Raw genomic sequence first — 11,957 nt, 5'->3', positions numbered from 1 at the left:
TTTAGGTGAGGGAATGGAAGTTTTGAGTGAGTTCCCCCACTTTTTTCCCTAGGACTTCAATAAGTCAAAGTACAGGTCTAGACTTAATGATGATCATTTTCAAGCCATACTGAGGGTCTCAACTGCTTCCGCTCTAAAGCCAAATGTGGTTCAGATTTGTGAGAAGAAGCGCTGTCAAGTCTCTGGCAGCAAGAAGTAGGCAAAAGATGCCATGTTCAGAAGAACTGTTCATAATCTTCACTCAATGTTCTATTAATGTTCAGGACACTTCATGTTCAGAAGAAATAATTAAAACTGTTAATAATGACATTTGAGGACTTTTTTTTGTGAAATCCCTTATGCGGCCCAGCCTCACCCAGACTTTGCCTTCTGCGGCCCCCAGGTAAATTGAGTTTGAGACCCCTGCTTTATACAAACGCACATATGATAAACTATGCATAAGTTACATTCTATATTTATACACAAATTATACATTTTATACATATAAACACACACAATATACTTCATACATATAGACACATGATCTGTATCATCTGTACATATACATTCTACACATATGCTCACATACTATACATATACACGTTACATTACATACACGTACAAGATACATTCCTGTCAGTATCTGGGATTGAACCCGGGTCTCTGGTGTGAAAGGTGAATCATTAACCTCTGAGCTACTGTGAGTTGACGAATACATGCAACGAGAAGGACATGATACACAACATACAAATGCACACAGTACACACTATACATATGCACATGATACACTCCATATTTATGCACAAATGATACACTTTATAGTCAGTTGGTGTTTCTGTGTGGAGTTTGCATGTTCTCCCTGCCTTCGCGTGGGTTTCCTCCGGGTGCTTCGGTTTCCCCCAAACTGGTTGCATCGGGAAAGCCCTCCACTCGGAGGCGAGCCAACGGCCGGCGAAGAGGAGGAGCGGAGCGGCACCACACCGCCCGCAGCGTTCGCTCGAAAAAAAAACTAAACGCCAGAAACTCCAGAAACGTCCGCTGGGCTACGTTTCCAGAATAAGCTTGGGTTGGTATTGTGTGTGTGTATGGAGTGTATCAAGTGTGCATATGTAAAGAGTGTATACGTGTGGAGTTGATCATGTGTGCATACAGTATGTGTTTGTATATAATGTGTGTATTTGTAGGGAAAATATGTATATAGAGTGTACATGTATCATGTGTCTATATGTTTGAAGTGTGTGTTTATAAATGTACAGACTGTATCACGTGTCTACATGTATGAAGTATATTGTGTGTATATATATATAAAATATATCTTGTGTGCATAAGTATAGAGTATATAATGTGTGCATATGTATAGTGTATCATGTACAGAGTGTATCACGTGCATTTGTATGTTGTGTATCATGGATTCATCAACTCACAGTGGCTCAGAGGTTAATGATTCATCTCTCACACCAGAGACCCGGGTTCAATCCCAGATGCTGATATGAAAATATCATGTATGTATATCATGTGTGTAATTGCATAATGTATCAAGAGGATGGAATAAATGTATATAATGTATGCATATGTGTAGAATATACATGTGTGTATATGTATAAAATGCGTCACATGAATGGAATATATGTACAGACTGTATCATGTGTCTATATGTATGAAGTGTATATATGTACAGACTGTATCATGTGTCTATATGTATGAAGTGTGTATATGTACAGACTATATCATGTGGCTATATGTTTGAAGTGTGTGTATATGTATAGACTTTATCATGTGTCTATATGTTTGAAGTGTGTATATGTATAGACTTTATCATGTGTCTATATGTTTGAAGTGTGTGTGTGTATATATGTACAGACTAGAGTGTATCAAGTGTGCATATGTATAGAGTGTATATGTGTAGAGTTGATCATGTGTACATACAGTATGTATTTGTATATAATGTGTGTATTTGTATGGTAAATATGTATAGAGTGTACATATGGAGTGTATCATGAGTGCATAAGCATAGAGTATATAATGTGTGCATATGTATAGTGTATCATGTATAGATTGTATCATGTGCATATGTACAGAGTGTATGAAGTGCACTTATATGTTGTGTATCATGTCCTTTCAATGCATGAATTCATCAACTCCCAGTGGCTCAGAGGTTATAGAGTGTATCTTGTGTGCATAAGTATAGAGTATATAATGTGTGCATATGTATCATGTACAGAGTGTATGTAGTGCACTTGTATGTTGTGTATCATGTCCTTTCAATGCAGTGGCAATCCCAGTGGCTCAGAGGTTAATGATTCACCTCTCACACCAGCGACCTGGGTTCAATCCTAGACACTGACATAAATGTATCTATATATGTATCTATGTATCTATAGATACTAATGTATCTATAATGTATATATATATATCAAGTGTATAATATATGTATAGAGTGTATCATATGCATGAAATACATGTACAGAGTGTGTATTTGTAAGAAGAATATCACTTGTATGGAATATATGTACAGACGGTATCATGTGGCTATATGTATGAAGTGTGTATATGTACAGACTGTTTCATGTATCTATATGTTTGAAGTATATATTGTGTGTGTATATGTATCATGTGTGCAAAAGTATAGAATGTATCTTGTGTGCATATGTATAAAGTATATCATTTGTCCATATGTATAGAATGTATCGTGAGTGTATATATATGTATGGAGTGTGTCAAGTGTGCATATCTATACTTGTGGAGTTGATCATGTGTGCATACAGTATGTATTTGTATATAACGTGTGTATTTGTATGAAAATATGTATAGAGTGTACATTTGTGCATAAATATGGAGTGTAGCATAAGTGTAGAGTACATATTGTGTGCACATGTATTTCGTTGCATGGATTTTTCAACTCCCAGTAGCTCAGAGGTCAATGATTCACTTTTCACTCCAGCGACCCGGGTTCAAACTCTGACATGAATGTATCGTCTATGTATATCCTGTGTGTGTGTATGTATAGAATCTATCATGTGTATGGAATATTTGTATAGCATGTATTATGTGTGCATATGTATAGAGTGTATCACGTGTCTATATGTATAAAGTGTATCATATGTATGGAATATATGTACAGTATATATTGTGTGTGTGTACATATGTATAGACTGTATAATGATACACTTTATACATATGCACACCTCACATTTTATACATATATTTCATACATACAGAGACATGGTACAGTGTTTACATATACACTCTTTACATACGACACAGTCATACATATACTTCATCCATATAGACACATGATACGCTCTATACATATATACATGATATATTCTATACATACACATGCACAGATGATACACATACACGATGTCTGGGATTGAACCGGGGTCTCTGGTGTGAAAGATGAATCATTAACCTCTGAGCTACTGGGAGTTGATGAATCTAGCAACGAAAGCACATGATACGCACCATACATATGCACACAGTATATACTATATACATATGCACTCGTGATACACCATATTTATGCACAAATGTACACTATACATATATTCCATACAAATACACCTTATACATTCTATACAAATACATATGAACACTTGATAAACCATACATACACACCAGATACACTATATATATGCACACATGATACATTCTATACATATGGACAAACAATACACTTTATACAAATGCACATATGATAAACTATGCATAAGATACATTCTATATTTATACACAAATGATACATTTTATACATATACACACACACAATATACTTCATACATATAGACAAATGATACAGTCTGTACATTTACATTCTACACATATGCTCGCATACCATGCACGTTACATTACATACATATATTCCATATATATACACATACAAGATACATTCATGTCAGTGTCTGGGATTGAACCCGGGTCTCTGGTGTGAAAGGTGAATCATAAACCTCTGAGCTACTGGGAGTTGACGAATCCATGCAACGAGAAGAACATGATACACAACATACAAATGCACACAGTACACACTATACATATGCACATGATACACTCCATATTTATGCACAAAAAAATATGTTCTCCCTGCCTTCGCATGGGTTTCCTCCGGGTGCTTCGGTTTCCCCCACAGTCCAAAGACATGCGGTACATGTGAATTAGGTAGGCTAAATTGTCCATAGTGTATGAGTGTGAATGAGTGTATGTGGATGTTTCCCAGAGATGGGTTGCAGGTGGAAGGGCATCCACTGTGTAAAAACATGTGCTGGATAAGTTGGCGGTTCATTCCGCTGTGGTGACCCCAGAATAATAAAGGGACTAAGCCAAAAAGAAAATTAATGAATGATTAATATAAGACCCACAAGACAGAATATGACAATGTCATGACTAGGCGGCCAGAAGAGGAGGAAGGGAAAGGCACAGATGCTGCTAGGGGCAAGACAGACATCGCTTTCAGAGTCCTTAGGTGCAGCAGGAACTATCCAGGTACACAGGGAGAAAATGTGGTTGTATTTTTAGGGCTTGGGTTTTTGTGACAATGAATATGTAAGTTGGATCTTTTTTTGTTTAATTCTTTATCAATAAACAAGATTTACCTTATAATATGTCTCGTATTCAGTATGAAGTGACACTTTTAAGTACACTACTTGTTACTTTTATTTCCCAAACAGTAATTTTTGGGCAAAGTATTGATATCGGATCACTTCCGCCGATACTCGCCTTCATTTTACTTGGCACCGGATCGGATAGGAAACCAGTGGTCTCGCACATCACCAGTACCCGGATGCGGACAAAAAGTGTAAAAGCACCTTAAAACAGGTATGTCCAAACTCGGTCCTGGAGGGCCGGTGTCCTGCAAAGTTTAGTTCCAACCCCAATCAGACACAGCTGGCCTAGCTAATCAAGCTCTTACTAGGCTTTCTAAAAACATCCTTGCAGGTGTGTTGAGGCAAGTTGGAGCTAAAATCTGCAGGACACCGGTCCTCCAGGACTGAGTTTGGACATCCCTGCTTTAAGATAAATCTTGTATAAATCATAGTCACAATGATTATTTCTATTTTCTTGAATTACGCTTTTATTGTTTTGATTCTTAAAAACACCTTTTCCATCATTGAGCCATACATACATGTATATTTATATATAAATATTCAAGCATTTCAACTCTATATACATAATAAGGATTGCAAACAATACAGTAAATTTCCACTTTACCCATACTGTACATTGTATGTATATAGATACTATATATGCTAAAAAGCTACATTTGAGCATTGTAACATCTTTGCTGTGAAAAGATACAGTGATAATCTGGACTAGAATATCCAAATCATTTTAAGCTAAAGTGCATCAGAGAAATCAATTCTAAAACAGTACAAAAATCGAAATAAAAATCAGGAAATAAATATAAATATTGAGGACGTGAAGGCAGACTTTGAGTTTGATATGGTCTCTACACTGCACATCTGACCTTTACATTCAGAAAGTAAAGCTGTCTGAGATGATGTAACATTCAGCAAAAATAGCATCTGTAGTGGGTCGCACAAACACTATATAGATGCGCAACTGACATGAAAATAACGCATCAGGTATGTTAAAGAGGAGAGGATTAACTCCTGCTAAAACATACTTTTGTCATGCATTATCTTCTGTTTTCAGAACAAGACCTAGTTAAACAATCTCAGCTTTTTGCACGTTTGTTATGGAGCTACCAGGAGAGCCAGACTGGCTGATTATCTGATTGTTTTAAAGTAAATTTTAGTTAAATTACTTGTGAACAAGGCACCAAACACTGAGGAAGAATGACTCACTGGTGACCCACGTTACCACTGTTTGGTTCCAGAGATGTCTTTGTCTATTCACACTTTGCTTTCCTGCGTTTTGTTACTGACGATAAACAAAACTGACGGGTCTTTTCTTCCAGGAGACTGGTCTTCAGTGGGGTTTGATCCATTAGCTGCCTCACCAACAGGCTCCATCCGCATCTGCTGCTGCTGTCTTGAGACCGATGGACTTTTTGATTTGCTCTTCTTAGTCTTTGAACCGGTTGACTGAGGCTCGGTCGAAGTCGTTGAGGGAGAGCGTGGTGTGGACGACCTGCTGGTTTTGCTTAGCTGGAGGTCTGTGGGCCGCTGAGGTCTGTTGGGCTGAAGTGCCACAGATCCACCGTTTATGGTGATCTCCCTGAGCTGATCGTCATCTGTCTGATCTTTAGCAAAGTTGACAAACACCTGCAGGAAAGAAACACTCTTAGTTCATCAGAGTCACAAGTCCTGTTTTAAAACCTTGTCAGATGCCTCCTGACACCAAGGGCCCTATCATACACCCGGCTCAATATGGCGCAAGGCGTTCATGGCGTGATTTGCTGCTATTTTCAGACCAACGCAACTATCATTCTCATGTTTTGCACCACATTGTTTAAATTTCAAATCCATTTGCAACACTTTGTGGAGTCATGGGTGTGCTGGTCTAAAAAGGAGGTGTGTTAAGGCGCATTGTTGGCGCATTGCTATTTTGAGGAACTGAAATAGACTGTGCAACAGACCAACTGAAAGCTGCTCTAAAGTCCAGCACAGAGTGCATTAGTTATGATCCTATACGGTCCAAATGCTTACACATTGCTAAATAAACACAGGATGTACAACAACACACAAATATCTTTAAATATGAAAAAAATTAAAGGATTAAAATGTTTCAAAAATATAATTTGTTTAGAGGTGTGAACCTAGGTACAGCATGACGAAAAAAATGAAGGTGTTGTTTTGCAATTAAATACCTGCACGTTTTCCATACTGCTATATTTTACTGCTAAATATTTTTCAAATATTTAAATTCTACAACAACTGACATTATTTTCATTCATTCATTTTCTTTTCGGTTTTGTCCCTTTATTAATCTGGGGTCGCCACAGTGGAATGAACCACCTGACATTATTTCGTGAAACATTATTTAATATATGTGGCTAACTTTTTTTATTTCTTTTATGGGGCCAGTGAATATTTTGGCAGGGCAAGTAAAAATCTGAACCACTGGTCCAATCGGGCCAGTAGAAAAAATCCTTAGCGCTGAACCCTGCGTATGTCAGTAGTTACAGGTTTTCAGCTGTCTTCAAAAAATCAGTTTTTGATTCTTGAAAAATACAGAGCCTCTTATTAAGATCTCTTTTCCCAGTTTCCAATAGCTACAAATAATTTTCAGTAACATTAGTTTGCAAAATATCTAAAAAGAGGATAGTTTGAACTTAAAAAATATCTGCAGTAAATTCAGAAAAGCGTGTGTGCTTGTGTAGATGTTTACCACAATACGAACATCAATTTACGAACACAAAATCATTGAAATAGATTATAAAACAGAAATGTTAATAATAAATACAAATATTTCCTTTAAGGCTGAAAAGAAGAAAAGTAACTTACATTTAAGATGTCTAATCTTTTATTTACTATCTTTTTATACTTATTAGAGTGTGTCGTAAGCTTAGCAGCATACTATTGCTAAATTGTAACAAAGTCAATTGGAAAATAAGTTTGTTTATCTAACAAAGTGATGCCTGTGTGCAACATTTAAATTATTGTCATTAATGAGGTTACATGATAGTCATTATGTCTTAAGGAGGTCACACACTGAACAGTTACGCTGTCATATCTTTTAATGATTCTGATTTCTAAGCCACTATAAATACCCTAAGTTCTATATAACAGCCATCTCCATTTTGAAGAATCCCCCCTTCCACCCCATCTCCTCCTCATTTCGTAGATGGGTGGCATGGTAGCCCAGTAGTTAGCACTGTTCCCTCACAGCAAGAACATCACTGGTTTTAGTCTTTACCAAGCCAGCCGACATTTCTGTGGAGAGTTTAGACATTCTCCCCATGCTCATGTGGGTTTCCCCCGGGTTCCCCAGTTTTTTCCCACCGTCTAAAAACATGCAACTTAAGTTAATAGACTAATCCAAATCGGCACCATAGATATGCTCCTGGTAAGTAGTTATCTCTTAAGAGCAATCACTATCTGTTCATTAGCTACTCAGCAGGGGAGTTCTCGAGATCTACCTGAGCTCAAACTCCCCTCTCGCCTTGCAATCAAAAGGGAGCCTCGGGCTCGAGGATCTTATGAGCTCAGGGCTCTCTCCCAGGACAGCATGCCAAACAAGCTTTTAAAATCAATCATCAGCTAAGAGTGAACTCTTGAGATAATATTATGATCACTTATAGAATGTGCACCTGCGGTGTCCAATACCTCAAGTTCTCATAGACGTGGCGGAGTGCTGTGCTTCTTATCTGCTTGGTGACAGACCTTAGAATCTTAACAGGTAGCTTAGAAGGTAACTTGCAAAGCAGCATGCTAGGATTTGAAAGATTCTTAGCTCTGTACTCTCTTACCTGATCCAGTGTTGTCTGTGACACAGAGTAGTCAGCTATCCCCAGCTCCTCATAATTATTTGACAGAACCTCAAAAACACGAGCGAGTGAGCAGGTTTGTGATGGAAGCTGGTACTGGAGAACATTTTGATGTCTCTCCTTCAGCTGGATGCCAGGGAAAGAGTTTTGGATGTAGGCGTCCACTGGGCATGGTTCTGCAGATGGGGTGGACAGACGAAGGATTATTGTGTAACCGTCTCCAAACCTAGCAGAAAAGACAAAAAGGTGGAGATGAAAAGCAGAAATGCCCATACTAGTACAAACGTTATTTTCAGTAAAAACCATAGACTGTAAAATATATGGAAGTAGTGTCCGTGTCGTCACCCATAGGTTTCTGAAGAGCACAAAAGAAACCACAAGTAGGCGCGGCCAACCGTCGCCATTTTGTTCGCGCGTCATAGAACCCACGGCGGGATACCAAATATGGGCAAAGAGGCGGAGAGTGAGCGGAGCTACAGACGCATGCTGGCATTTTGCTTGGACCTGATTCAGACACACTTTACTTTGGGAGAAATGCTTAATACTTTATCACCTGTGACTCGTTTGTGTTCTGACCACATGCGCTTGGATGTATATTATATCAATAAAGTGTTTAGACTTTTAAAAACACTGCTGTAATACATTGAGCCACTAAGTATTGTTCTTATGACGTTTTCCTACAGGATGCAAACGCAAATTACTTCCAAACACTTCAGATATAGTCTGTGTTAGTAAATGCAAGACTATTGATGAAATCCAGCATAACACTGTATGACAACACTTCAGATGACTGTTCTAGAGCCTACAGCTAATCAATCTGACAGATTCTGCAGTGCATTTAAGCTCTAAAGAACATAATAAATGATGAATGATCTTAAATAAAACAAATACATTTATAGAGATAGTATATAAGTATATAACTTTACTCACATGGAAAACGAAGGCCACGTGAATGGTTTGTGAGCACAATTAAGTGCACACAGCCAGCCATATCATCTGATAATTGTAGGAAATAATCCCAAAAGGCAACTGTGTAAAGCCACATAAAGCAAAACAAAAATAGGATGAATTTGCCGAGTTCAGTGGCTAATCTGCCGGAGTCAGCTGAGGTGAAGTGACGGCGTCCAGCGAGACCTAACTGTCAATCAAGTGGCCACGCCCTTAATTATGCAAACTGAATATAACCTAATATAAATGAAACTGATGAGTTATAAAAAATTCACCCCCCTCACAGTTGTCATGAAGAGTAATATTAGCTGTATGAACCAAAATCTTTCTTTGTACCAGGCTGTAAACACCTTTTTTTTCTGCTGTATAGTCGGCCATTCTAACAGTGGGCTCAATTAAACTTTGCTCTATTGTGGAGCCAGGACTAGCGGATTTTCGATGAATTGCAGTTTCAGTTTCTGCCGTATTGGCCTCCCGAGGGAAAGTGGGAGGTTGCCACTTGGTAAAAACCCATTATTTTTCCTTCAATGCAACGAAATCAACCTTTCCTTTGACTCCAACAACTAAACACACTTATTTTTATCCTCTTTTCTTTTTAAAATGATCTCATCTATCAATCATGACTTAATCTTCACTATAAAATCCAATAAGTTAAGGTCACTTAAACCATTTGAGAAACCCCATTGCAACAAACCATTTAAGTTCAAAACTAATTCTAAGTACTGTGAACTTAATTTGAGCACGTGAAAGAATTTGAGCACACCAAAACTCAAACACCAAAGAAAACTCAAACCAATTGAGTACTGTGAAACCCAATAAGTTAAGGCAACTCAAACCATTTGAGGAAACTGATTGCTTCATACCATTTAAGGTCAGATGACAAAATGAAGCATACTACTTTTTGCATATTGCTAATTGAGTTCAGATTTTGTTTTTGAGACTGTATGAAGTATACAGTACATACTGAGCTGTATTATTAGATTAAAGAGCCCTATTAATGAATCGATTCCCAGGTGTGAATGCACCCTTAATCACTGAACATATGAAATGCGAGGTGTTGAGGAAATTAGATAAACATAAATTCGTATAATAAAATAATGATGGTGTTTTTGACCTTGCATGCGTATCAACCTTTTATAATAGATAACATGGGCACTTCAAGCTATTGTTTTATTTAGAATTGTTACCTGTTCTTCAGGTGCTGAACTGAGCCCAGGCACTGGAACCTGCCATTCACCATGATAGCCATTCGGGTACACAGAGCCTCACACTCTTCCATACTGCAAAGACAGTAGAATCAGCAGGATGAGGAGGGATTCAGGAATCATGTACAAAGGCATCTTCATACATAGGTTTGTACTAAAAGTTCAGCATGTTAGAAAACTGTGGTTGAACAAGGAAACCCAAGGGGTAGGGGTGGGATTTAGAGGGTGCGTCTCAATCAGCTTCATAGCTCCTGAGGCTGTAGATAAATAGGTACTTTACACAAATTCAGCCACTGGTGAGGACAACGATGAGCTTGGTGCAATACACACTGAGACATGACTGTGGCATGTGAACATCCTCATCATACAACATCAAAACTGTCATTTAAAAACAACAGCAGAACTATACTGTATTCATACAATTGTAATTGTAAACGTCATGTTACGTTACGTAAATCGTTAAATAAGGTTTATTAGTTAATGCATTTACTAACATGAACTAATCATGAACAACACATGTACAACATTTATTAATCATAATTAAACATTTACTAATGCATTATTAACATCCAAGTCCATGCTTGTTAACATTAGTTAATGCACCATGAGTTAATAACAATGATCTACTGTATTTTCATTAACTAACGTTAACTAACATGAACAAATACTGTAGTAGATGTATTGTTCATTGTTTGTTCATGTTAGTAAATGCATTAATTAACATTAACTAATAGGGATGTAACTGTATCAGAATTTCACGGTACGGTAATACCTCGGGATGAATGTCACGGTACGGTATTTATTGAGTAATTTACAGGAAAAACAAAACTAATGAAAATACTCCAAAAAAGTGCCAAAAGTGTTTATATACTTTAGCACTGAACATATCAATGACATACAAATTAGCCATCTATCTGTAAGTTTCGAAACAGGAACTTCAATTTTTAAATTTTAATAACAAAAAACTATAAAACCATGTAAATAAAATAAAGTTTCAATTTAGTATTGCTGAAAACTCATCACATTAAACATTTAATCACTCACTCACTTAGATAGAGATGGGTTTTTTTAAGGAAAATTATCATATAACTATAGTCTGGTAAAAGCTGGGATCTCAGGGCATGTCCCCTGCAACAGAAAAAAAAACCCTCTCATTTTGGACTGAGGTTTCTGGGACAGAGAGATATGATTTAGCCAAGGTTGACAGCAGTGGGTATTGTTGTGCATTGTCTTTCCACCACTTGAGAGGACAAGCCGTGAGTGAGATAGAGGTCTCTTTGCGGTAAAAGTCAATGTCTGCATAAATCTAACAAGTGTGCTGCAGTCCTCATGACTGTTTTTAGTCGTATTCCCCGACTTGTATTTCACCACAGTCTGGCAGTGCCTGCATATTGTTTTTTTCTTTATCTGTCACCTTTTCTCCTTTTTTGTATCTTTTT

General features: G+C 37.5%; 1 protein-coding gene across 2 annotated transcripts in view; it reads right to left on the bottom strand.

Annotated features, from left to right (window-relative positions):
* Nucleotides 1–5,029: 5,029 nt before the first annotated feature.
* abca7 (ATP-binding cassette, sub-family A (ABC1), member 7) overlaps nt 5,030–11,957 on the bottom strand; it is a 76,604-nt gene continuing 69,676 nt past the window's right edge. For both annotated transcript variants that reach the window (XM_009305796.4, XM_001920827.9), the window contains 3 exons: nt 10,501–10,593; nt 8,348–8,591; nt 5,030–6,200 (listed from right to left, as the gene is read on the bottom strand). In XM_009305796.4, coding sequence (XP_009304071.3) covers nt 5,829–6,200; nt 8,348–8,591; nt 10,501–10,593 — 709 coding nt within the window. In that variant the 3' untranslated portion in view covers nt 5,030–5,828. The remainder of the gene's footprint in view (nt 6,201–8,347; nt 8,592–10,500; nt 10,594–11,957) is intronic.

Source organism: Danio rerio, chromosome 11, assembly GCF_049306965.1.
Source record: "Danio rerio strain Tuebingen ecotype United States chromosome 11, GRCz12tu, whole genome shotgun sequence".
NCBI lineage: Eukaryota > Metazoa > Chordata > Actinopteri > Cypriniformes > Danionidae > Danio > Danio rerio.
The sequence above is the reverse complement of the archived record's forward strand: the minus strand, read 5'-3'. Positions and strand labels throughout refer to the sequence as shown.